At 38.9% G+C, this 27,843-nt stretch overlaps 2 protein-coding genes across 3 annotated transcripts; both read left to right on the top strand.

Moving 5' to 3' along the window:
• The first annotated feature begins 1,026 nt into the window (after positions 1-1,026).
• On the top strand, positions 1,027-13,953 carry itih3a.1 (inter-alpha-trypsin inhibitor heavy chain 3a, tandem duplicate 1). Its single transcript, XM_023299356.3, has 22 exons — positions 1,027-1,182; positions 1,513-1,542; positions 2,155-2,178; positions 4,400-4,554; positions 4,659-4,763; positions 4,898-5,060; positions 5,151-5,261; positions 5,400-5,528; positions 6,380-6,496; positions 6,575-6,743; positions 6,843-6,968; positions 7,077-7,258; positions 7,355-7,540; positions 7,631-7,770; positions 7,909-8,069; positions 9,612-9,641; positions 9,748-9,816; positions 11,940-12,053; positions 12,298-12,499; positions 12,620-12,792; positions 13,109-13,220; positions 13,330-13,953. Exons 1-22 carry the CDS (start codon positions 1,069-1,071, stop codon positions 13,466-13,468), a joined length of 2,751 nt encoding a protein of 916 aa, XP_023155124.1. The 5' UTR covers positions 1,027-1,068; the 3' UTR covers positions 13,469-13,953.
• A 141-nt stretch (positions 13,954-14,094) lies between these two features.
• LOC111588784 (inter-alpha-trypsin inhibitor heavy chain H3-like) lies at positions 14,095-27,546 on the top strand. 2 transcript variants are annotated; one of them, XM_035943432.2, is made up of 22 exons: positions 14,095-14,619; positions 16,796-16,828; positions 16,943-16,966; positions 17,537-17,691; positions 17,770-17,874; positions 17,961-18,123; positions 18,239-18,349; positions 18,444-18,569; positions 18,706-18,822; positions 18,909-19,077; positions 20,103-20,228; positions 20,468-20,649; positions 20,742-20,927; positions 21,857-21,996; positions 22,088-22,248; positions 22,899-22,928; positions 23,026-23,145; positions 25,027-25,149; positions 25,358-25,559; positions 25,746-25,921; positions 26,024-26,132; positions 26,236-27,546. In XM_035943432.2, the coding sequence occupies exons 1-22, from the start codon at positions 14,488-14,490 to the stop codon at positions 26,372-26,374; spliced, it is 2,829 nt and encodes a 942-aa protein (XP_035799325.2). In that variant the 5' UTR covers positions 14,095-14,487; the 3' UTR covers positions 26,375-27,546. The 2 variants fall into 2 exon arrangements, with proteins under 2 accessions (XP_035799325.2, XP_023155121.2); XM_023299353.3 differs by having other exon boundaries at positions 16,793-16,828.
• Positions 27,547-27,843: the final 297 nt, after the last annotated feature.

The raw sequence follows: 27,843 nt of genomic DNA, 5'->3' as shown, positions 1-27,843 counted from the left end.
CCAGCGAACACACATTTAATATTACAAGAGATATGCACTGGTCATATCAAACACAGAAAAACACACACAGGGCTCCAGTGGATGTTTCTGAAAGGCTTTACACTTCTACAGGATACAGCAGCTAGTTACAGATTGGACTGTAGCACCCTGTAAATGTGATTATTCCTGAGGTGCGGCAAGCAAAGCGGGGGGGGGGCATAACACAAGATTTCTGGAGGATTTAGAGCTTCCTACTGTGTTTGGGCACCACCAATGGAAAGTGTGACAGCCAGCCAAGCAGCCAGTTATTTGAGAAAAGGATTTCATCAGTTTATACTACTGATTACTCACCAACGATCCAAAGAAAAGGGGGTTGTCATGTTATTTGAAAATGACTCAAGGGGCAGAGTACAGTTTAGATTTGGTTTGTTTACAGAAGTTTAAAGTGGCAGCACCACATATAAAACATGTAGCCAAACGGTAAAAAATCAAATAAAGTTTTGTTGACATTTTTGGGATATTGACTGGCCATGTTTTCTATGCGCCACGAAGACTGATAATTGCAAAGGGGTGATCATTTGACTCTGAGTAATCCCACAATTTAACCCTGGTGAATGACATAAATGAACTACTACAGCTACACATTAAAAACATAAATACTTGCTTCGTCTCTATTTAAACAGCCTACACTTTCCTTGTTTATGACAATCAATGAATAACACAAGTCTCTAGCTATAATATGGGAGAACCGCTATGATGTTATGACACTCTATTATGAATTATCTCAGACACTAAACACCAACATTAAAGTCCGTAATTGATGCTTTTTTTTAAGGCGGAGTTAGATTTTAGCTTCTGAGTGTTGGTTTCATTGTCGTGTAGCCAAATGTCTAAACGAGTTCAGTTTCAGTCCAACACACAATCACACACTTGTACATATTCTGCATGTTTGTGCTTCACGACCTCCTGCACATTGAGCTCAGGTCTGTTGGTCAATAGTCAGCACACACACACACTGTGTCCCTCCCCCTGAGCAGAGAGCTGTTTTCTCAGCAGTGAAGTGAGACAGTGTTCAGTGGAAGTTTGGTCATGTCTGGGCTGTTGGGTGTTCGCCTGCTGCTGCTGTGGGGCTTCGCCTGCCTCTGGCTCTGCAGCTCGGCCTCCGGGGATCTCTTCATCTCCAGGGACAATGAAGCTCTGCAGGTAACTTCACACACTGGCTTTTTTGTATTCTGAACTTTACTCTAAATCACACAGTTTTTTTATCGTTGAAACTGAATTTTGGCAACATTCATTTAACTGTTAGTTCCTGATTTAACTTCTAGTCTGTTTTCTTTAAAAAAAAAAGAAAAAAGAAAATCTCAAAATGTGCTCCTTCATTACAAGTTTGCAGCTGAAATTGTGACTGTTTTTGCAACTGCTGCTCCATATACAGAATATAAAGTTATAGTTAAAAGCTAGAATATTGTTCTACCTATATCTTTTTCCCCTCTAATGTCTGTGTTGGTCTTCTGTCCTGTATTTGTATTTCAGGAAACAAGAGGAGCTGCCAGAAGACTGCAGGTACTTGGCAGAAACTATTCACAGACAAATATTCTTTTGATCTTGATGAAAACAGCTTGTTAGCTTTCGTTGATGTTAACCATCAGAGTAGAATAGAATAGAATAGAATAGAATAGAATAGAAATACTTTATTGATCCCTAATTGGAAATTCTGTTGTCACAGCAGCAAGCAGAAAGAGTAGCGTGACCATAAAAAAAGTAATATAAATACAGAAAAATATACTAATAAACAAAATGTACAACAAAGTGCAAAATATACTATGAATGAAAACGTACTAAATTGAAAAATGCATCATAAAGTGTCATGCTTCTTGGTGTACTTTACTAGTATATATATATATATATATATATATATATATATATATATACATACATACATACATACATACATACATACATACATACATACATACATACATATATATATGCTAGTAAAGTGTCTAGAAGTATTAAGTACTGAATCATAACTGCATTGACATAGATTAGTCATTAAAAAGTCGTATAAAGCAACATTCGGTGCCTTGTGTGGTATTAAATTTGATTGAATCTATCAATATCTAAATATATCTTCTTTTTCTCTGCTTTTTTTCATTTATTTATTTTGGGTTACAGAAAAGAAGTACAAATGAGAAAACGGTAAGAGAAAAACCTGTATCTTGGTTGAGGAAATGATAATGAATTCAAGACAACTTTATTTTTTCTGAAATATGACTTGACTATACTCACTTCTTGAGTTATTTCTCAGATGTCTGTAATGTCAGATTTTACTTTTATGTTGCTGAGGTTTCAGATCAGTCGTTTTCTTTCTGCCTCATGAGATGCTCTTTTGTTTCTTCTTCCTCACAGTAGTCTGCTAATATTATGTTTCTGTATTTTGAAGAGTGTGCTTCTTAAATCCTGTGTGCCCAAATCTCAGCCTTGGTATTATTATCTTACCTGTTCCTTCATGCATGCCTCATTTCTCCAGTTTTCCTCTGAGCTCTGTAGTGAAATCATTATTCCTCCTGCTTTTGCTACCTTTCCTTCATTCTTTGGTGATGCTTTTTATTTCCGTCCTGTGGATGTTAACTTCCGAGTCGACATTAATGCCATCTGTGGCTTCCATAGTTTTGTCATTTCATTTCCTTTGATTCCAGTGTGTGCCCATAAAAATGTTACTGTCACTCCCTAAAAAAGAATGGGAGAAAAGCAAAACTGCATATACACAGAGAGCTGCTTGGGAAAGAAGAAAAAGGTGAAATTAATTGAAATGAATTAGGGCAGAGCAGAAACTGAAAAAGGTGGGAAAATAAAAAAAAAGGAAGCAAGTTAAACCACAAAAGACATACCAGGAAAGGGATCTTTTTAAAATAAAGTAGGAAATAAACTTTAACCAAAGCCAAAGACTGTGGATGCATTCCTAATCGCACATTTTTTCTACCAGTACATACAACAGCTGCCCTCACAAATTAAACAGTTTCATGAAGTTTGAATACAACTGGGACATACTTCTCCATCATAATATTACACCTTATACATTTGCTGTTGCAGTCTGCTGTGTAAAATGAGCTGTCATCTGTCTAATCTTGGCACCTCAGGCTTGTTTATAATTACACAAGGCACCACAACAACATAACTGAGCAGAGGATTGTGGGCCAGAATGGCCTGGAAAGCTGGTCTACATACCACAAATCTGACCAGATGGAGTAAGACATCTTGGTGTTTTTGACAATCTGCATTTGATATATGATGTACTGAGACATACATTTTTTTCTTGCACATTACATAGTGGTAGTATTATATAGACTGGTCGATAGAGAATAAAAGAAAAAAAACACATTTAATCACTGAAATTACACTTAAAATATAATATAATAATAAATATACAAGAAAGCAATCTAGTAACTAAGTAACAAACTGTAAAAATTAATGACGTTAATAAGCTCCCTGATTTCAATACTATTTGTTGGTCACAAAAAGATCCAACTGTTTGGCTTCATTTATCTTTGAACAGCCCTCAGAAAACCTGTTTAGGCTGTTTCAGTCTGACAACATCTAGAGCCAGCAAATAAATTATTGGATCAACAGAGTCCCAATAAAAGATTGATAAAAATGATTGAGAATAACCGTTGCAAACTATTCCTATTGAGAGGATGCAGCACTTGCAGGGTTCAATCAGTCATCGTGTCTCATAAACTGTAATGTTTGCTGGCATCTAACAGGGCAGCTGCAAAAAATAGCACTTTAAAATGACAGGAAATGTAATCAACTTGATCGATAAAATAACTGCACGTTAAAGGATCAGTTCACAGTCTTTTAAATTTGTCTTAAAACAACACTGAAGTGAAGGTTTTTTCGCTCTACTCGCTCCTCTTATTCACACGGGACAATAGGAGATCTCTTCTTAACATGCGTTCAATAGATGTGATAGGAGCAAACATCCGCTGTCCTCGTTCTGTGTAAAAATACATTTAATTGCTTGTCTGTAGTTAAAATGAGAGCTCAGCAGTCTGAGTTAGTAAAATGTCATCGAGGAGTAGTGTTTACAATACAAAAATATCCTCTGTCTGGGGAAACACAAAAGGGAATTCCAAAATAAAAGGCTTAACTTGCAAAAATGTTCACTTACTTGGGGTAATTCAGACCACTGATGCCTCTTATTCAGTGCAGATAAACAGAAAATTTTACTCAGGAGATGAACTTGTGAGTTTCTTCACAACTGAAAGCACATTAAGTATGAACAGGAGGAATGACTACAGCAAGAAAAATGTTTTCGATGTTCATATGGATGCTTTACTGTTTTAAGACAGTCTTCCCTGATTTTGAACCTGTCCTTTAAGTGCTTATAGTAGCACTTAAACCTGTTTTTCTCTCTCAGGTGGAGGTCTACCGTGTGGCAGTCGACTGCACCGTGACATCTCGTTTCGCCCACACCGTCATGACCTCCATGGCTGTGAACAAAGCTAACGTGTCCCAGGAAATCTTTTTTGAAATGGAGCTGCCCAAAACTGCATTCATCACAAACTTCAGCATGTCAGTCATCCTTTTCTCTCTGGTTTTCGCCTTCTTACTGCTTACTTGTAGGACAGTGTTTCTTTTCGCTGCTTTCCTTCATGTCTATCTCCATCTTCTCGCAGGGAAATAGAAAGTAAGATGTATGTTGGGGAGGTGAAGGAGAAAGAGAAAGCTAAGAAACAGTATGAGAAGGCCGTTTCCTCTGGACAGACTGCTGGACTGGTCAAGTGAGTTGATACGAACAAAAGTCACATAAACTCAGTTTAAGTCTAGTCTAGTCAGTGTCTTTATACATTCACAAACTCCTAAATGAATCACTTTGTCACTTGCAGCTGTCTGTGATGTTTGTGTTTTATCACAGGGCTTCAGGCAGAAAGATGGAGAAGTTTTCAGTGTCTGTCAACATTGCAGCAGAAAGTAATGTGACTTTCATATTGACCTACGAGGAGCTGCTTCAGAGGAAACTGGGCCAGTATGAAATTCTGACACGAGTTAAACCCAAAACACTGGTCCAAGAGTTTGAGGTGACTCCATTGTCATGAATGAAATCTGCCTTATGGTGACTTCAAACTAGATGAGTGTCTTGCCTGAAAAATCTTTCCTCTGTGTTCCAGATTGTGACAAACATCTATGAGCCTCAGGGCCTTTCTTATGTTGACGCCCATGCAACCTTTCTGTCCAATGAACTGCTCCCCCTGGTGGAGAAAACTGTCACGGACAAAAAGGTACAGTAGGCCTTCAATAGGCCTGTAAGAAACTGTCTCTGGTTTGTGAGCTCTTTTTTTGCCAGTTTTTGGAACTGTTATTTCCTTCTCTTCACATTTAATACAACTATTGCTGGACTGTGTTTGTCCACTTTGTAGGCGCGCATCTCTTTTTCACCAACTATGGATCAGCAGAGGAAGTGTCCAGGTTGTGATGGAACGCTCATTGATGGAGATTTCATCATTAAGTATGACGTGAACCGACAGACAAGCCTCGGGGACATTCAGGTCAGAACTGAAGGCGTCACATATAAAACTAGAAGGTCCCCAGTAGTGGGATACAGTAGCCCCTGCCAGCCATGATCGAACTGAGCTCCAGTAAATCATTATTCTGTCCAACTTACCATAAAATACGCGTTTTCTTTCACTAGTCATGGTTGGCTGGTTGTTCACAGTGCAATGGGTACTATCCATGTATGTGTTACATGCTACTTGAAACATAATGGCAGTATTCAATCAATATTTTTTTACCTTGAGTTTGACCTTGAAATATCACTCAAGGTCAAATGTTACATCCCAGTAGGAAGTTTTTATATACATGGTTTCTGATACGAACCATGTGTCTATCTGGCACTGTTTTCAAGTTACAGTGCAGTCAAATGTATGACCTTGAGTTTGACCTTCAAGTATCATCCAAGGTTAAATGTAGCCAACGGAAACACCAATGGAAAGTCTTGCTTATCTGCACCAAATACCATAAATCCACCTTCCACCCTTTTGAAGGTATGCAGAATTTTTAAAAAGTAACCTTTGAAATCTAGCTGAGCTATTTTTTCACTGATTGACCAGAAAAAAAGTCTTTCTGAGGAGAGGCCATTCCTAGCTCACTTGTAAAATATCAACTTGTTAGACCTTAGCGCTCAAGCTAGAGACTCTTCACAAACAGACACACATGTGGGACCGATTACTCTACAGTTGCTCTTTCTTAGGGGCAACTATAACTATACAAAATCACTTCTGTGCTCTTTGTCTGGATGCTAAGTTTAAGAAAATTGAAAGTGGCCGTTAGGAAACAAATATTTTCCATCATTCTTGCATATGTAGTATATTGCTGCTCTTATGACTCTTGTTTTCTCCAGATCGTGAATGGATACTTTGTGCACTTCTTTGCTCCCCCTGACCTGCCCAGAGTCCCAAAGAACGTGGTGTTTGTGATCGACAGGAGCGGATCAATGAGTGGAATAAAGATGCAACAGGTGGGACGCTGTTCAGACTGTAAATGTGCTTCTAAGTTACCACATGATCACATTTTGACCTCTGACTTACTTTTGCAGACGCGGGAGGCAATGCTGGCCATCCTCAAAGACCTCCACGAAGAGGACCACTTTGCCCTCATCCCATTTGACAGCTCCATTGAACCCTGGAAGGAATCACTTATCAAAGCAACCAAGGAGAATGTGGCCGAAGCCATGGCCTACGTCAAGAAGATAAACGACAGAGGAGGTTAATAGAAAAACAGTAGCTTTGAAGTCAACTGTCATTTTTATTGCCTCCATGAAAGAAAAATACTTCCATACTGTACATATTGTGTTTTCCTTGCAGCCACTGATATCAATGGTGCTGTATTGAGAGGTGTAGAAATGCTGGTCCAAGGTAAACAGAGCAAAGCGCTACCAGACAGAAGCGTGGATATGATTATTTTGCTGACTGATGGAATGCCAAACGTTGGTAAGCATGCAGAGTGTAGTCAAGGACAGACTTTATGTTTGTCTGAGTGCACATTTGATCAGTATATTTAGCGTTACATTTGTGTGTGTTGTGTCTGCCCTTGTGAAGGAGTGTCTGACACCTCAATGATCCAGCAGAATGTGCGTTCTGCTATTGGAGGAAATATGTCTCTGTTCTGTCTTGGATTTGGAAACGGCGTGGATTATGGCTTCCTGGATGTGATGAGTCAGCAAAACAAAGGACTGGCTCGCAGAATCTATGAGGCTTCGGATGCAACACTGCAGCTCCAGGTAGAGGGTTTAAGCTAGCAGTGTATTTTTTTGGTGGGGAGGGGTTTGCACACAAAAAAAAACCAAGTAATACAATGTCTTTTTTTTTTGTTCCAGGGTTTCTATGATGAAGTGTCCAGCCCTCTGCTTTCAGAGGTGGACTTAAGGTATCCTGACAATGCAGTGGAATTACTGACCACCAACCACTTCAAGCAGTTGTTTAATGGCTCAGAGATCGTGGTGGCTGGTCGGCTGATGGACAACGACATGGACAACTTCCTGGTGGAAGTGTTCGGCCAAGGGGTGAGGAGAAGGAACAGGCAGAAATACAGAGAGGAGGCCCCTTACTTTGTTTTTTATACATCTTTTCGTCCTCTTTTCCCTCTCTTGTAGTTTGAAGAAGATTTCAAGGTGCAGGGCCAGGCCAGGGCATTGGACTGGGGTGTGATGTACCCAGACGAGGAGTACATCTTTGGAGATTTCACTGAGCGTCTGTGGGCCTACCTCACCATTCAGCAGCTACTGGACAAGAGGTCATTTGGAGTGATTTCGCTTTCATGAAAATTAATGTTTTCTATAATTACTACTTAGCGATACCGGTTGGTCGCGGTTTTTAAAAGCCCATGTTGATCTTGTAAATCTCATTTGTGGCAATAAATTTCTTCTCGCAGCAAAACCGGTGCCTCAGACGAGAAAGCCAACGCCACAGCCAAGGCCCTGGACATGTCGCTGCAGTACAGCTTCGTCACCCCTCTCACCTCCATGGTGGTCACCAAGCCTGAAACTGAAGACGGTCCAGACAGCCCCCTTATCGCCGACAAGCTGACTGAGGGTAACCAAAGAAAGAGAGTGTTTAAAAAAACTACAGTGGCTGCACGTCATGCTTTTCCCTACAAAGCAAAACATCGCTATAGTGTATCCACAAACAGTACTAGCAGCTGAATTCACGTTTTCAGCATATTGTTTCATGGTAATAGTTTATATTAAGGAGACAAATGTACCAATCATACAGTCAAGTAATGCCTAAATACCCCCTTTAGTGAAAGTCAAGTTTTTTACCTTGTTAATTTTGATCTGGTGGTTTTTACAGGCTGGAAGAAATATAAGTATATCTTGAGCTAAATAAGAAGTCAACACCATGGCTGAGCATTTCTGCACTGAAACTGCAAGTTATGCGCAAATTAAAGACAGTGAATTAATCTTTCTGAAAAGCTGGCAAAACTGGAGTGGGGATCACGACTGAAGAGCACTTTTCATCTCATGGTCCAAGTGGCTTTAAGTCTGGGCTCCTACTTGCTCACACTAACACACTTAGATTGTTTTGAAGCTGAAAGAAAAGAAGATTTCTTTTTTCCAAAAGGATTTTGCACAGTTTTTTTTCCATCTGTCACATTTTTGAGACCCTTTCCTGTGACAATCAAGGATTTAACCTTGTTCATAAGTCAATATGGGGTCTTTTGATCTGCCAGAAGACATTTCACGAACAAAATAAGCAGTCTACGTCATGGCTGAGCATTTTCACTGTGGAACTGCAGTGATTAATGACCGGAAAAACACAGACTCGGACTTCCAGGGTGTCATATGGAACAAACCTGAAGAACTGATACTGTCAACTTGTATTGAGTTTAACATTGTGTTCTTCAGAATAGATTCCTGGTTTTAACATGTATATCTGAGTTACCCCAATACTTAGGATTGTCTACTGAAGTCTTAAAGTGTTCAAACTGAGTTGTAGGTGAGCCGGTGTGCTGAGCTACAGTGAGCATCGAGGGGTGGCCTTTATAGATCTGCACATTCTGAAGAAAATCATTTTTTGAGGGAGTAAAGCTTTATTTTCATGGGGAAAACATTTTAAATATGGAATTCTGATGCACAGAGATGAGAAGGCCTTTAACCATTGAACGACTCAAAATGATTTATGGCATGAATTAATGTATCATGAATTCTTGTTGCTCACCAAAATCACTTCATGTGTTAAGTTCACATTTAATAGAGCACCAGTTGAGGAATGTAAATTCACAGTTACTTCATGCACACTCAAGTCTGACTGGATTCCATTAGACACTCATTTGGTAAAAACAAACAAAGCCCTTCAAATTTCTATGAGCTCAGGTACTGTTGTGCTTTCAAAGAGGCTGATCAAATACATGGGTCTGAAATCAAGCTTTATGTAATTGAAATCCAGCTATTTTGGCTTTATAGTAACGTAAATATTAAGTTACAAATAAAATGAGTGACCTGATGACTTGTTAATGGTGAACAATAAGAATTTATGACAATCTTGCATTATTTCCTGCATTAAATCATCATGAGAACAGTGGTTTTAAACTGTAAAATGCATCAAGTTGTTTCTGTCCTTGTGTGTTTTTCACAGAGCAAAGACAACAGGCAGAAAAAATGAGTGGTAAGACAGTAATTTTCTTCTTACGATATTGCTCAAGAAAGATTTCCGAGATCGAATCAGTGTAATGTGTTGCTTTTAACTTGGACTTAACTGTTCCTGTGTGTAGGACGTCACTACGGTTATGCGAGCAGTCCACCACGTCTGGCATATTACCCACCAACACCCACTTATTTTGGTAAGTACTTTTTACCATCTAGCTGCGTGGCTCAGCTGGTCTGTCAGTCCATGATGACAGCTGCTAGATACATCGCCATGACATCTTCTACAAACCTTCATGGTCCTCAGAGGAAGAGTTCCAGCTATTGTAGAAGTCCGCTAACTCTTTATATCGTGCCACCACGCCCACATCTTTGATCTAAATCTTGATCTATGCTTTTAAATAGCTCAGCATCTGCTGGAAAGATTGGCACAAACTTTTGCAGACATTCACTGTTGTCAGATGATGACTACTGCTGATGTGTCATGTAGTGCCATTGAGACATTTTTTACTTCAAGAAAACATTTGTCTTCACCATACAAACAATTATGAATCTCTCAGAATGAAATTAATGCTGTATGTGATGCCTTACAGCTTTTTAAAAGTTTTTACCCTCCTTTTTTTGTTGCTTTTCAACATTGAATCACGGTCACTTTATTATGACTTTTTTGACAAGAATTTAAAAGATTCTTTCATGTCAAAGTGAAAACAAACTTCTAGAAAAATACAAATAAAAATATAAAACATAAAATAAGTGATTGCCTAAGTATTCATCCCTTCAAGTCAGTATTTAGTAGATGCACTTTTGGCCTCAATTAAAGTATTGAGCTGTGGTGGATAGGGCTCAGTCAGCTTTGCATATCTAGACAATGCAATTTTACGTCATTTTTCTTTGCAGAACTTTTTAAGCTCTGTCCAGATGTACAGGGATCATGAATGAACAGCCATTTTCAAATCATAATGCCACCACCACCATGCTTCCACCAAACATAGCGTATAGTCTGATGGGCAAAAATATCAATATTGGTCTCATCAGTTCAAAGAACCGACTTCCAGTTGACTCTAGAGTCTCCCACATGCCTTGTCTTAAACTCTGGTCAAGATTTAATATTAGCTTTTTTTCATCAGTGACTGTCTCTTATCTTTGAATGGTGAAGAACAGGCAACAGTTGTTAGATGAACAGTCTATCCCATCTCAGCCCCTGGAGCTTGAAACTCCTTCAGAGGAGTCATAGTTTTCATTGTGTCCTCACTCAGTAGTCTCTTTCTTGCAAGGTCAGTCGTGTTTTTTAGGACAGCCTGATCTAAATGCATGTGCTATATTCCTTCATTTCTTAATGGTGGATTTAACTTTACTCCAAGGGATATTCAGTGATTTGGATTTTTTTTTTGTATCCAACCCCTGACCTATGCTTTCAACCTTTTCACTGAGTTGCCTGTAGTGTTTTTGTTTGTTTGTTTGTTTTCATGGTGTAGTTATAACCAGAACTGATTCACCAGTAACTGGACCTTTCAGATGCAGGTTTCTTTATATTGTAATCTCTTGAGACACATTTGCTGGACTAAGATGATCTCCATTTAGATGATTTCCATTTCACAAACTGCGTGACTTGTCGCTCCAATTGGCTCCATCTGTGTTGAATTGGGTGAGTCAGTTTAAAGGGGGTGAATACTTCTGCAGTCACTTATCTGACATTTTTGATTTTTTTTTTGTCGTTACATTGTTGAAATCTGTTTTCACTTTGACATGGAAGAGTTTTGTTGTGAAGTCTTGTTTTAAAAAAACTGAAAAAAATTTACCATGGTTAAGTGTTGAAAAGCAACAAAAAGGGGAAACTTCCAAGCGAGGTGAAAACTTTGGATACTGCAAATCTACCCATGACGTTCAGCTGTACTTTGTGTTACTGCTAGCAGCATGATGAACACAGTAAAACTAAACATGTAATTGATTCATAGCAGGCTGATATTCACATTCTGTAACCATGGTATTTAAAATCTATATACAGTGTATATATATATATATATATATATATATATATATATATATATGAAAAGATTCTAGCTGACGCTCCCAACATAGGACCAGCACACAGACTTTTCTTCCACCTTCCTACACTTGTAAAGTTAAACATCAATTTGACCGACAACATTATTTTTTTCAGAATTTCTTTATATATTGCAATATTTTTATCATTAGTTATTTTGACCATTTGACCTCCAGATTTTTAGTCTTGTTGACATGTAGCTATCAGCATGTTATTCCTATAGAGAGTCTTATCCGTTGTGTTTATTCCTGCATTGTACTGTGGTGTCACCTGCAGTGGACGGAGATCCTCATTTCATGATTGAGCTCCCTGACAGAGACGACGCTCTGTGCTTCAACATCAACGACAAACCAGGAACTATTTTCAGTCTGGTCAGAGATGCACAATCAGGTCAGCTGACTCCTGACAATCATCATGACTTTCTTATATCGTAACAAGTCTAAAATACAGTCCCTAGCATCCTTTTAGCTTGTCATGAATACTTTCATAGACCAAGATTTAAATCGCATGTTGATTTTTTTTGTCTCACTTTGGACACGTCTTATACAGCAGAAGTATGCTCACGCAGTATGTGCCAGAAAATCCTGTTCTGCAATTAGACAGTGACTGAATGGATCCCACTATGTTTATTCAGGTATTTTGGTCAATGGCCAGATCATTGGAGACAAGAAGATTCCCCCCGATGGGAAAATCAACACCTATTTTTGGCGTTTTGGCATCGTCCATAAGAATCTGGGTGTCCGGCTGGAGGTGAACACTCAGGACATCTCGGTGTTCCAGGATGGCAAACAGATCAAGCTGCTGTGGTCTGATACAGCTTCTCTCAAAGGACCCAAGTGAGTCGTCATATTGTTATAACAGCCAGCGAAACTATCCTTGTATATGAAGAATATGAAAACTGAAATCCTAGTACAGGCAGGGTGATTATCTTCTTCATTCCTTCTTCTCTTCTACAGTGTGGATCTTCTCGTGACCAAAGACCGAAGCCTTAAAGTGACTCTAAAAGATTCGGTGAAGTTTGTGATTCTGCTACACAAAGTGTGGGAGAAGCATCCTTACCACCGGGACTACTTGGGTTTCTACACCCTGGACAGCCACCTCTTGTCCCCATCAGTTCACGGCCTTCTAGGTATAACATGGCATGAATTATTAAGAATTGGATGATGTAGCAGGCCAAGAGAAGATTTTTGGCTGAGGTTTTTATTATCCTAAGTTGAAATGTGCTTCTAAATGTGGTATGCAGTAGTTTATGTATTTCTGTATTTGTTTATTGATACAGTATAAACACAGAGATACTTAACAACTACAGGGCCATGCTTCTTTCTGACATTACAATATAAGAGATGTAGTCATGCTGAAATGATTTTTATTCCCCTCTGCAAGAGATACATGGTTAAAATTGTTATTTTTCAAAGTGATACTTTAAATTGCGGCTCTTCCTCCAGGTCAGTTCTATCATGGGATTGAGTATGAGGTGACAGACCTTCGTCCAGGAGAATTCCCAGAAAAACCAGATGCCACCATGTTTGTGAAAGGACAAGAGCTCAATGTGACCAGGTAAAACAAATGTCTCAGATGTAACATGTGTCCTAAATGTGTGAATGGTTGTTGCTTTTTTATGAACAATCTCATTTTATCCACATGAAATGTGTTTCTTGGTCCACAGAGGCTGGCAGAGAGACTTCAGGAATGATGTGAAGAACGGAGAAAATGTTCCCTGTTGGTTCATTCACACTAACGGAACAGGCCTCATTGACGGAGATGCAACAGACTACATAGTGTCAGGCCTTTTTAAAACAGTTTAAACACAGGTTTCACTTTCATGTCTGTCACTGAAATCATCAAATTTATAGTGTAATTATTCAAATCTACCTGCAGTAACATCACAAGTGCTCTTAACATCATGTATCTGAAGGACAACAGGCTTCACTCACAGTGTTTTATGGACAATTTCAGAATAATGTCCCTTAAAGATGTTGGCTTTCTTTCAGTTTTTCATTGTTTCCAGCATTGTGGGAGATATCCAACGACAAAGTATGTTGAAGTTCTGTTTATAACGTCATTACTTTGATTATTCCTGAGAGTCAATAATGGCCGATTTCAAACTGATACATCCTGTTTATTGTTTGTTTTTTTCATCCTGGTTTAACTGTGTGCTATCACCAGGAGCTGGCAGGTTGTAAAATGGGATCCAAAGGCAACTCTGCTAAAAAAGGCTGGAGTCTGGTATCGTTGATTTTAAGTCCTATATCACACGATGCCTAATAAATGTTACCATCATTATGACAAACTGGTGAGCGTTTCTTCACGGTCGGTGCAAAAATAATACAAAACCTGCAAAAGAAAAAGTACATCCTCTGTGTACCAAATGACTCAGACTTTTGTTTTACCACAACAAATGCCAGCCCTGAACAATTAATGCTGGTTGAACTCAGTAGTTTACACTTTATGATGATGTAATCAACCTAATTCATGTTGCAGCATGTGGAGGAGAAATAATGCAAAGGAAATCCCAGTGATTTCTGTTACCTTACACCTTACCCTCTTTCACACGTGTATCCAAAGGCAAGTTGGGACTGGCTGAACATCAGTTGATAAAGTCATCCATACATCCGTAACACATGTCTCCGGGCTCCTTTGTAAAATAGATCTCTAATCTCAATAAGACTTTCTGGTTTATTAAAGGCTAAATAACAGCCAGTTTGCAGGAAACCATGCACACTGACTGTTATAGAGGCAGGACCTCAGAGCGTGGGCGGAGTAGCTCTTACGGGAACACTAGAACCCCAGATGCCTTGAATTCTCTCCACACTTGTTTTCAGCCATGCCAGCGGAGAGGCCTTCTTGTTTCCCGGGCATGTGGAGAGTCCTGCTGCTGTGGGTTTGTGTCTGCATCTGCCTTCCAGCACAGGCCCAGGCAGCTCTGGTTGTTTCCAGGGAAGATGCTCTGACACAGGTATTTAAGACATGCTACATGTGCAGCATTTGCATGTAAACAAGTGTCTGTTTTGTTGTTTTTCAGCCGATGCCTCATTAGTGATGATTCTGTTAATGGACGTTTGTATCTACAGTTGTAAGAGCAGATCTTTTCCCATCAACAATCCTAAGGCATGCAGGAAGTCTGGGAGCAGGAACAATGCTTTTTCTGTTTAGAAAGCATAACTCCCGAAGGCTGTGCAGAAAAACAGGCCAGTGCCACAGAAAAAATCATGAAAAAGAGGCCGAGGCTGTGGTGAGGCGGTCATCTCCAGGAACAACAATTATGCATCAACAAAACACTGACATTTCATGCAAAGATCCTTAAAACTGCTTTTAAAACTGGTATATATGGGAAATATGACTCACATTTTATAGCCAATTGTCATGTTTGCAGGCTTGATTTAATTATTCTTGGTATAAAGATGCTTGTGGGAACAGTGGAGCTACAAAAATCCTCAGCAGATAAAATTGATTGTTACATGGGAGGTCAGAGAACACAGACACAGAACTGACAGACATATTGACAATATTGAAAAGCTTTGTTTTAAGCTGTAACCAGTTTTACTATAACCAGTAAAGACTTTATTGTAACCTGTGTCATACCAATAATTTATTCTTAAGAACAGATAAATAATGTGAGAGAACAGAACCATTTTTATCATTTGGAAATTTAAAAAAATAAATAAAAATGGTGTAACCAACACATTGTGATAATTTAGTCCTAAGTTTTAATGCAGCACTATTTGGCCAACAAACCTCGAAATCAGCTACTGGTAGGAGTGTCTCATGGTGAGATCTGGTACCATCATTTTGGGTTTATGTCTAAAGATTTCTCTATGTTTCTCTCAGGATTGTGAACATTTTTTCGGGGGAGGCTAAATTTACACCATGTAGAGACCTTCATACCCGACACACGTCCAAGTCTCAGAATCAAAGAGCGGCAGGTCAGAAACCAGGTTCAGTTCTGGCCTGCTATAATATGGTGTGTTGGTGGAAATGTAGGTGGACAACTTGTCCAAAAGTAGGAGAAGCTAGTTAGTGTCTTGGTTTAAGGCTCCTTCAAGGCCTCGTGTCTCTGAGATTACAGTTTTTGTTTGATACCTGACAGAAAAAAAAACACAATAAATAAAAAATTAATTGAAGTTAAACTAACCTTTACCACACTGATTTACTCCAATGCAATAAAAATATGAGTGCTTTAACCTGAGAGAGCTCTGAGAGACACTGTGCAGCAGGTGACTTCAATCAGACATCAGAAATGAAACAGGCATTTTTTGTGGTATTTTCCCATTGACTGAGCTCTTGACCGTTTGGTCAAAATGTACACTTGAACCTGCTGGAGTCACCATGCTGCACCAAAGTTCAACAGCAACACAGTAAGGAAACTGTTGAAAGAGAGGCGGAGACGTTGATTTTCTACTGCACTTACACTCAATAGACCAGAATGTAATGCAGCTACGACAAGCATCCACGTATTCTGGCAAAGAAGGAGCTGTGTCATGGCGATGACCTTTGCCATTTGCTCCTCCTCCTCAACTTGCTTTTACTAACCATGTTCTGTCATTTTCATGTGTTTCATCTATGTTCTGTCATCTCTCCATGCTTCATGTTGAATCCATCGAATGGTTTCACCTCTGCATATCTTCATCCAGCCACCTGCCCTTCACTGTACCGACCTTTCCAATATATACAGTAAAGAGTCTGAGCAGCTGCTCTATAATTGTCTCAGATATTTACTAGCATTCTTTTCTGCATGCTGCTGCTTGTTTTTCCTGCCAGTTTGATGTTGATATTGAGGGAGCTTTTCCCACACCCACAGTAAGCCTTCTGTATGATCCTGGCCTTTGCTTCCCACACATGGGACTGTACAGTTTGCTTAATATTCTAGAAAAACCTGCTTTAAAAGACATCTTGTGAAGACCAGAGGGTTTGGTGGAGGAGACAGCTGAAATTGTGATTGCAACAGGGATTACTGATGCATTATTTCTATAAAACCGCTAAAAAAATCTAAGCATCAAGCCAGTGTCAATAATGCTATAGAAAACCAGGGAAATCTTAAGTTTAGTGATGGCAAATAGTCTTGCATCTTGTCCCCATCTCCTTCCAAACCTTTCTCAATTACCTTGCAGTAATTCTGTGTTCTGTTCCAGGAGACCGAAGAAGCAGCAGGCACCAGGTCAAGAGAGGTACTCAGTTTATATTACTTACAAAAGTAGAAACTACAAATTGCAGATTCATGTCATTCATTTACGTTGTAAAAACATTATGATACTGATTGTGACAATATTTTTCTTTGACAGAAAAGAAGTAAAAACTCTGCAAATGTAAGAAACTCCTTTTTTTTATAACATTGTATCGTCAACACTGTCAGATTAAGGGTGAAAGCTGAATATTATAATCCAAAGCAAATGAGAACATTGTCAAGAGAACTGGTAGCTTTTATCATACAGCAGTGGTACCGTTAGCGATTGCAAAATCAAGTCCACACTTACCGTAAACCTCATTGCTTCCAGATGCCATTTGTTCCAGTCTTCTCTTCCTGATACCCACTGCAATGTATTTATTTTCTCATTGGTTTACTGAAGAAAATAAACAAGCTGGAAGTGATTTGTACATCTGTGTTTGGTTCCATTCTACATTTGCCAGTATGAGAGGAAGTTTCACCTTACATTGTGTTCACAGAACAGTGAATTCTTTATGTTTTGTGAAATCATTTTCTCATAACATGTGATCCAGATTTTCAGGGGAGGGAAGACCACAAGCTGCTGTTGACCGCTGGCCTTGTTTGCTGAAAACTTCCATGATATTTGAGGAATTTGTGTAGTTATGATTTCCTGAAACTGCTCACCTTTACAAAACACCAAATCTTGCTCTCTGTGCATTCTGTCATAAAGGTGGAGGTGAACAGTGTTAGAGTCGCCTGCACGGTGGCCACTCGTTTCGCCCACACCGTCATGACCTCCAGGGCTCAGAATAAAGCAAACTCCTCCCAGGAAGTCTTCTTCGAAGTGGAGCTGCCCAAGACCGCCTTCATCACCAACTTCAGCATGTCAGTCTAAACTCTTCTTGCCAGCGAGCGTAGAGTGTGTCTTTTTCTAACTCTGATGAATGTCCTTGTCTCTCACAGGGAGATTGATGGTAAAGTGTATGTTGGGGAGGTGAAGGAGAAAGAGAAAGCAAAGAAGCAGTATGAGAAGGCTGTTTCCTCTGGACAGACTGCTGGACTGGTCAAGTATGTTGGACTGAAGAAGATCACAGATTTGAACATGTGATGTTGTGAACATCTCATTGAAGTCTCTATTTTCATTATCATTACAGGGCTTCTGGAAGAAAGATGGAGAAGTTTTCAGTGTCCGTCAGCATTGCTGCCAGTAGCAACGTGACTTTTATTTTGACCTATGAGGAGCTTCTTCAGAGGAAACTGGGCCAATATGAGATTTTGACGCGAGTTAACATTGAACAGCCGGTGCAGGATTTTGAGGTTAAACACACTCTGCTATTTTGTTTTCCTCAACCAAAAAAAATGAGAAATTTATGCCAACATTTTGGAGTCATTCACTCCTGATGGAAGTGATTTTGTGTGTTTCTGGCGACAGATCCTAGCAGACATTTATGAGCTGCAGGGCATCACTTTTGTTGAAGCCACTGCAACTTTCCTGACCAACGAGCTGCTCCCGTTGCTAAAGAAAACCATCACAGAGACAAAGGTGAACGCTTAAGCTAACTTCTATAATTCAGTTTATATGCTTTATTATTTGAGTGAAAATGATGTTCCCAATAATGAATCTCTCTGTCTCTCAGGCACACATCTCTTTCTCACCAACAGTGGAGCAGCAGAAGTGTTCAGGGTGTGACGGCACAATAATTAAAGGGGATTTCATCGTCAAGTATGATGTGAAACGAGAGAAGAGCCTGGGGGAAGTTCAGGTCAGCTAAAGACAGCTCTCGGAAATTGCTCTGTTTAATCGATTCAAAGCTGAAAAGCAATATTTTGCTGTTATCTTCCTGTCCCCATTTTAATATTTCTATTTTAGTCTTAATCAGAGGCTTTATTTCCCTCCAGGTTGTAAACGGATACTTTGTGCACTTCTTCTCCCCTCCGGACTTGGCCAAAGTCCCAAAGAATGTGGTGTTTGTAATTGACAGGAGTGGATCAATGCAGGGAAAAAAGATTGCACAGGTGAAATACTTCATGTGTATATAAGTTCTATACTGTATGCATCGCTGTCTGTGCATCTTCATATGTGAAACTATGAACCTTTGCAGACCAGGGAAGCAATGACTGCCATTCTGAAAGATCTGCATAAAGAGGACCACTTTGCTATCATCCTGTTTGATGACGAAATTGTCTCCTGGAAGGATTTTCTTACCAAAGCAACAGAAGAAAATGTTTCTGAAGCCATCCGCTATGTCAGCCGTCTGACAGAAGAAGGAAGTGAGAGAAAAATATTTTCATTTCCTTTGTTTGGATGATGTTTAAATGTGAACATTTTGCAATATGTGCCCATTGTGGTTTTATCTAAGCAAACTATATACTCACCCTATGCCACTGAGGTTAATACTGAAGACAGTGTAGGTTACAGACAATAAAAGCAAGAGCTTTAAAATTAAACACAAATTTGCAAGTGTATAATTTTAAAAAAACAGCTTCAGTCTCTTTCTATTCTTTGTTTAATAAATATGGAAAGAAAAGTTAGAGGATGCATGTACTATATGAATCAGTTGTAAACGAAGAGAGAGTAAAACTCAAAAATTGGGGTTTAAGTTAAGATTGGGTTAACCAGGTTTTAGTATACTTTATATACTGTATTTAATGGACAATACTGAGTATAAATCTTCTCATCTAATGCTCATCAAGCAAGCAAAAAGCATGCTTTAAAACTATTCTTTAACCCTCCTGTTGTCCTCATTTACGGGCACCAAAAAATATTGTTTCCTTGTCTGAAAACAATTTCTGAAAATTTGCAAAACCTTCAGGAACAAAATTCCAAAAGTTCTTTAAAAATTTCAATATAAAATTTTATTTTTAAAAAAATCCCCCAAATTTGGCAAGAAAATTCTTGTAAATATTTTCAAAAAATTAGTAAAAAATCTACCCAAAAAATCCTAAAAATATCTAAAGGATATTCTCTTCAAGAATATTCACAAAAAAATCAACCAAAATCCAGCAAATTTTGCTGGAGTTGTGAATGTTCTTAAGAAACATTTTTAACATTTCTTTTTTTCCACCAAAAACTGTTCCAAAATTTCCCAAGAATGTTGAAAATGTGGACATCAGAAGTTTCACTGTGAAAATATATTTTTTTCCCGCATTTTCAAACTTTAAAATGGGTCAATTTTGACCCGCAGGACGATACGAGGGTTAAAGGAGCAACTGGAGAACCTGCAACTTAATTTTCTCTCCAATACTGTTATGCTTCACTTTCAGGTAGATTTCCTTATTGTGTCAATGCTTTTCAGGCACTGATATCAATGCTGCTGTACTGAGGGCAGTGAAGATGCTGAAGACAGAAAGAAAAAATGAGAAACTTCCAGCGAGGAGTGCAGACATGATTATCTTACTGACTGATGGGATGCCAAACCACGGTGAGCTGTCTGGTAAAATTTGAGAGGAGGTAGTCTTTAGCGCTGTGCATAAACACAAGTTGTGTCAGAAAGTGGTCAAAGGATTTGTCAAGATCTTGTCAGTATTGAAAAGTTTTTGGAGAGTAAGACAAGATTTGTACATGCAGTAATTTGATTTCAGTTAAATGTTCTAAAGGCTTGGTAGTGCATTAAACAACTCTCCTGCAAAGTATGTACTATATGTTTGTGTCCACCTGTAGGAGTGTCCAACACCAAGACCATTGAGGAGAATGTAGAAACTGCTATTGGGGGACGTATGTCTCTGTTCTGTCTTGGGTTTGGAAATGATGTGGCTTACTCCTTCCTGGATGTGATGAGCAAACAAAACAAGGGAGTGGCCCGCAGAATCTTTGAGGGGTCAGATGCAGTCGTTCAACTCAAGGTAGGGAAAAAAAAGGGATGTTTGGAGATTTACACCTTCAGGGATGTTTATAAAACAGATATTGGGTGACTTTCGGCGTGTCTTTGCTCCAGGGTTTCTATGAGGAAGTGTCCAGTCCTCTGCTATTGGAAGTGAAACTACGTTATCCTGACAGTAAAGTGGACTTCTTGACCAAAAACAACCACAGCCAGCTATTCGACGGCTCGGAGATTGTGGTGGCCGGTCGGCTGAATGATAATGACATGAATAACTTTGTGGTGGAGGTTCACGCTCAGGGGGTGAGAAAAATGGACAGCAAGCAAAATGCCATTTGCAACATATATAAGACCTATTTAATCACGTGGTTGAATAGGCAGTTATGCACTATTGAGACAGTGCCTGTGACTGAATATTGAATCTTAAGAGCAATGTTGTAAATGAAATAAACTTATGTAAATTGTTGCAGTCTAAAAATCCAACAGAAGTTTAGAGAAATCAACTAATATTATCTCATTAACTTAATATAAACATGATTATAAACATGACTTTATCTAACTTGAGATTGTACTGAGAGTTCACTCAACTTATAATAATGATATAATAAATCAAGTTTTTAAGGAAATAAAATATACATATCAGCATATTTCCCAGCATGCATTGTTTAAGAGGTCAACTTTCCTGAGATACAAATTTTTTTCGTCCCTACTTTAGAACCTACTTGATGAGAACGTGCAGCATGTCAGAAGGTTTGAAGATTAATGCTGAATTTTCCCCTGTATACCTAACCTTCTTAACAGCTGTAAGTTCTTCATGTCAAATTAACAACCAGCTCTTTAAACTGTAAAATAAAAAGCAAGTCTGTATGTAAAAATCATTTGTAACTGAACAGTTGATCCAGCATTTTCAAACCTCATAAAATCGATGACATCTTAGCTCACATGTGTAAGTCAGCAGGCCAGCTTACTTTTGTGTGTTGAACACTTAAAACAATTTGCTTTAGCCATGAGAAATCCTTTCTAGACTATCTCAGGACTTCAGTAGAGATGAAATTCTTATGGCAAATATTCCTCACCGCTTTAGCCCAGACAACTAATTAGGTCCGTGGAATAAAGTTCATACTACAGTCTTCATCAAGAGCTGCTGGTGTGGCTACAGGCTGTTATCAAACCATAATATTAATTTCCTCTTTCCTTTCTCCTGTCAGTAATATCTGTCATTTAATCTACAGCCTGAAGAGGACTTCCAAGTGCAGGAAAAGGCCAGTGTGGCAAACTGGCAGACGATGTACCCAGACAAGGAGTACATCTTTGGGGACTTCACTGAGCGTTTGTGGGCCTACCTCACCATCCAACAGCTTCTGGAGACCAGGTTGGTTCATCTCCAAGTTTAAACTGTGGCACTGGACAGTCACGTTATGATGAAACAACAACACAATCTGCTCTTTTGTTTTTCTCCTCAGTGACATCAGTACTCAACAGGACAAAGACAATATGACAGCCAAAGCCCTGGACATGTCGCTGCGGTACAACTTTGTCACCCCTCTCACCTCCATGGTGGTCACCAAGCCTGAAACTGAGGACGGAGCAGACAGCTCCTTTGTCGCTGACAAACTGACTGAAGGTAGGGAGAATGCAAATGGTCATGTTGAATTAGTTAGCAGCTCTTATAGTTTGAAAAAATATGAAAACATAGCACAGATTGGTTATATTCCACACAGACTTGTAACTGGCACAACCTTAATATGCACCTGTATGGTGACTGGTGCTGTGTGTTTTACATACTTACATGCATATCTGCCACACTTACATGTTACAGATCATCAAACTAATTTTATTTAGAGACAAAGATAACCCAAGAAAACAAAATGCAGTTTTTACATGATGGTTTTATTTATTGAAAGGAAAATGCTATTAAAAAAAAAAAAAAAAAAAAAAAAATGAAATCCCCCCTTAGCTTCCAGTCTACCAAATGACCAAATTCATTCAGCAAATTGACTCAATTTCACCAGCCACACCCACATATTAATCTAAACATCATTTAAATAGAACCAGTCTGGCTTTGTGAAGTAAGATACAGGGTCTCACTTTTGTGAGTTATCTCTCTAATATTAAATAAATCTAAATTTTAGTTTGATGATCTGGAATTTAAGTGTGAGAAATATGCAAAAACAGAAGACATCAGGAAGGGGGAAAATACTTGTTTTTGGTATATTTTTTTGCTTTGAAACTACCTTTACATTGTGTGTTTCCAACTGTTTCTCTACTTTACAGAGCAGCGACAGGCAGCAGAGAGACACGGAGGTATGAAAAATCCCTTTTAATTTAATCATATGACACACATGTTCAAAACCATTTTGCACGAAGCACCGTGATGCAAAATGAGTCTTACTTGCAACAGGTTTCTCGGCCTCTCCTGCTGCTAGATCTCCCGCCAGCGGGTCTCCTTCTAGAATGCTCCAGGCTAGTTTATCCAGGTCCCATGGTGGCAAGTCCAGGGGGTCCAGTGGTTATTCAGATGGTAAGATTTATGCTCACATTGTTGTTTAGTGAAGATGGGGGAACTGGTCATGCTTTATTAGTCATCAGCCAGTTTCTCCTCCTTCTTTGCTGAAATAATAATAACAATAAACAAGAAAAGCACTCAGAGAGCACAATACTCCGCCAAGGCTGCTCAGTCGTTGTATAATTTCTGACAGATAAGTCCCAATAAGTCCGCAGCAGTGGATTTGTAGCAGGATCGCAATCATGTGATCGTCAACAGGCAGTTGACATGGCGATCACTTGTTGTCATTGTTACAGTGACGCCGCACCGCAATGCAATGATTCAGAAATCTTTACTAAATCCGTGGATCCAGACTATAACCCGCATCACTGCCGAAATCTAATCAGGCGGTCCTTGTGTCATTTCTGACCTTCCCTGAAAATTTCATCCAAATCCGTTGTTCTGTTTTTGAGTAATGTTGCAAACAGACAAACAGATTAACAGACGGAAGGACAAATGTACGCTGATCATCTCATGATTCTGCCGCGTTCCTGGCTGGAGTAGAATGGTTCTAGCACAGGTTGGTTGTGTCCAATGCTGACCATTAACAAACTTGTCTTTCTATGAAAACAGCACAGCATCCCTATATCTTCTATTTAAAGTTTTTATTGATGCACAGAAGATTCAACAATGTGAGTGTTTTGTTTTTTTAAATGAAACTAATCGTTGTGGTCTGTTGTATCAGATGCAACGTTATGGCACTGTGATTATTATTCAATATTCTGTTAATTTTCTATCACTGCACCTCTTCCATGAATCATTTTCAGATACTGAAAATGATTAGGGCAACCTCGGCACTGATATTCTGATCAAAAAAATAACATGATGCAGTTTGATCTATAAGTATTTGGACAATAATCATTTTTGGGGGATTTCTTCCTGTGTAAACCACCACAATGGATTTCAAATGAACCAAGAAGAAAATTGCTATAACTGTTCAGGACTTACATCCATTCTTTTACACAGTGCCACCATTTTACCAAAGTAATTGGACAAATAAAAATCCCTATTAATATGAAAATAACTTTCAATACATGGATACAAATCCGTTGCAGACATTAACTGCCTGAAGTCAGAAACTCCTGGATATCACTAAATGCTTTTCCACATCTTTACTGCAGCTTCTTTTAGTGGCTGCTTGTTTGCGTGTTTTTCTGCCCTCAGTTTTGCCTTCAGTAAGTGAAAAGTTGCTCAGCTGGATTGAAGCCAGGTGACTGGCTTATAAAATCATTCCAGTTCTTTGCCTCAAGAAGCCATTTGTTGATTGCTTTTTTGCTACGTTTATGTTTATTACAGTTGGTTATTCATTTGCACTGTGAAGTACTGTCCTTCATCCTGCTGCTTCTCCTCCACAGTCACATCACTGGCAGCCATACATGCATGACACTGTCTCCACCATGTTTGACAGACGATGTGATATGCTGTGATTTGTGAGCTCAATCCTACTCTATACTTTTCTCTTCCCTCCATCTGATGCAAGATCAGCTTTGGTTTCATATGCCAAAGATAGTTTAACCTGCCAAAACCAGGTTTTTCAGAAGTGTTCTGTCTACATTTACATGTATGAAGGTGACTCTTGATTTTTGACGTTTACGGTGCTGCATCCACCTTCTCAAAGGCTAAATGTCGCAATAAGGTTTTTCTTCATTTAATGCAATATTTTTTTTGTTGAACCTCTTGAATCAAAGCTGAAACTCTTCAATCACACCTTGTGCACAGAATCAAAATTATGGACCAAATGTAGTAATGTGTTGCTACAGATTATATTTGATCAAAATGACTCATCTGTTATGCTTAAGCTTGACTATTTTTTTTTTTTTTTTTGTCTGACACGATATTTTGACAATGCTTGGGCAGTGGATGGAGATCCTCATTTTATGATACAGGCCGGGAAAATCAGTGATAAATACAACGCTCTGTGCTTCGACATCAACGACGAGCCAGGAACCATCTTCAATCTGGTCAAAGACACAAAATCAGGTCAGCTATGACCCTCAGTTATTCACTCTTTCTAAAAGGAGAACTAACTTTTTTTCTTTGTGAGATATATGAGAAAGGACAAAAAAAAAACATTGTTCTGTGTAGATTCTGTCATCCTGGTCATGGTCAAGATGCAGTAAAACTCAACTGGACATTTCATCCAAGAGGCCTCTTCAGTTTCAAACGTCATCATTCTCCTTATTTTCAGGCTTTGTGGTGAATGGCCAACTTATCGCTAAGAAGAGATTTCTTCTAAATGGTAAAAGCAACACCTACTTTGGGCGTTTTGGTATCACCCATCAGAAGTTGGATGTGAGGCTGGATGTGAGCACTCAGGACATCTCAGTCTTCCACAATGGCAAGCAGGTCACGCTGCAGTGGTCTGATACAGCCTCTCTCAAAGAAACAGAGTGAGTAAAACTGCTTAGCAAATATTATCTAAAGGTACTAGACAACAATACATGGTACTGTGAAATAATTTAAGGAATTTTTGGTCCTAACTGGCTGAAAATGCGTTAAAAAAGTGTGTTGCCACAATCACATAAAATATCACGACTTTGCTGTGCTGCTGTCTGCCATATGTTTTGTTTCTCCAGTTTGGATCTGAGGTTGACTAATAACTGCAACCTAACGGTGACGTTCAGGCATTCGGTTAAATTTATGATCATCAGACACACAAAGGTTTGGAAAAGACGCCACGACCAACAAGACTACCTGGGCTTCTACACCTTGGACAGCCACCACTTATCTGCTTCAGTTCATGGTTTACTAGGTAGAGATCTGCAAGAAGGTTCAGTCTCATGATGCGCTGATTGTGTTTGATAATTCCTCATTTTAAGAAAACAGCAAACATAAAGCGATCTAATTTCTCCAGGTCAGTTCTACCATGGGGTTCCATTTGAGATGGCAGACTTTCATCAGGGTGAACTTGAGAATTTAGATGCCATCATGTATGTGAAGGGACAAACCCTCAACGTGACCAGGTACACTTAAAGAATGAACCTACACATGAAATGCACCCAAGATGAAAGAGCATCTCCTTTAACATACACACATCTCATCATTTTTTATATGCATGTTCCACAGACACTGGCAAAAGGACTTCAGCAAGGATGTGCAGAACGGAGAAACCATTCCCTGTTGGTTTGTTGGCAGTGATGGAACAGGCCTCATCGATGGGACAGCATCAGACTACATCGTGTCAGACTTATTTCAGACTGTTTGAGTGTTGAAAACTCACAATCTAAGTGGCAGAGGCTGCAGGGTGCATCGGTGTGGTGACAGTGATGTGTGGTGAGAGATAAAGAGTCGCAGTGTGTCGTCATTCCAAAATTAGACACATGCAGAAGATGAAAACAAACAGGATCACAACATTTTTATATTATGGCAAATACATTTTTATCACTTTATGATTCTCAGTGACTGCCACGTGTGAGTTAGTTTTTCCAAAAATCACAAACACATCACAGAGCAGCATCATTATCATTATCCTTTAAATGTCGTAGCTGAACCATTTCTGCTAAACATTATTTACATTTACTCATTTCTAAGTTTCTTGGGGTTTTTCTTGCTCAGAATAGGCCTCGGAGGGTTGACTAAGCGGGACAACAAGCATGACCTGTAAAAGTAATGAGCCCACGTTACATTAGACAGTAATATGTACATTTTCACGTTATTTTCTGACAATTTGATGGACAAAAAAAATTACATTTTGACCATTTGATGAACTTGAATTGACATTATTGACCATTTAATGGACACAAATGTCTGTTGTGTTTGGGCAAATGAGATCTAGATTCACGCCACCATTTTGGCGTTTGTGATTTTCCTTTGAGTTTTGCTAAAATATCTTTTGAGGTGCCAAGAATTCACTATCTCAGTGAGATCATTCTGCAAGGTGTGCAAGAAAATAACAATGACAACATATGTGGTGTGAAAATTAGAAAGCAAGGCAAAGTGTTTTTTAAACAGTCTAGAAAGGCTCACTTTACTTTGATTTGCTTCCTGTAAGGTGGTCATACTTCACACACCATGTTCATTTTTCTAAGCATTGCATAGAAACACTTGCCATGTTCTGTAAGATTTACAGTGGTGTTTGTGTGCTGCTTCATCTGCTTTGTGTGTTGCTTCATCTCCAAATTATTCTTGGACAATGGGCTCATTGCAGAATATTACAATATAACAAAACAAGCTATCAGGTATCAAACATTAATCATCGCATCATTGTGTTTGTTAAGGTCAATGACTGATGTAAAGTAAAGTTGATCTTGTGTTTAATATGCTTCACAACGGGTAACACAGAATTCTAACTATTCTTTGCACATGTAACTGATAATATAGAAAAAGTAATTCATTACTTTTTCATCACAGGATAATAAATTAATTTACTATGCTGTGTTTTGTTTTACAATAAGTGCAGTTTTTTTTGTTGCCAGATGCAAAAGAGACAGTAAACACCTAAAGAAAAGACAAGTCCTGTCTTCATATTTTTCACTTAACATATCCTTAATAATGACCATCTAACAGCACTGTGAGACAGGACTGTATGCGATTCTCAAAATCAACAATACCATTTTTATTTTGACATGACTTTTCATACAGTGCCTATATAAAGTTTTCAAGCACCTTGGAAGGAGAAAACATTCAATTGAATCATGGTCAATAGATTTTGCAATTCTGCAATTTTACTTCATT

Source organism: Amphiprion ocellaris, chromosome 5, assembly GCF_022539595.1.
Source record: "Amphiprion ocellaris isolate individual 3 ecotype Okinawa chromosome 5, ASM2253959v1, whole genome shotgun sequence".
NCBI lineage: Eukaryota > Metazoa > Chordata > Actinopteri > Pomacentridae > Amphiprion > Amphiprion ocellaris.
The sequence above is the reverse complement of the archived record's forward strand: the minus strand, read 5'-3'. Positions and strand labels throughout refer to the sequence as shown.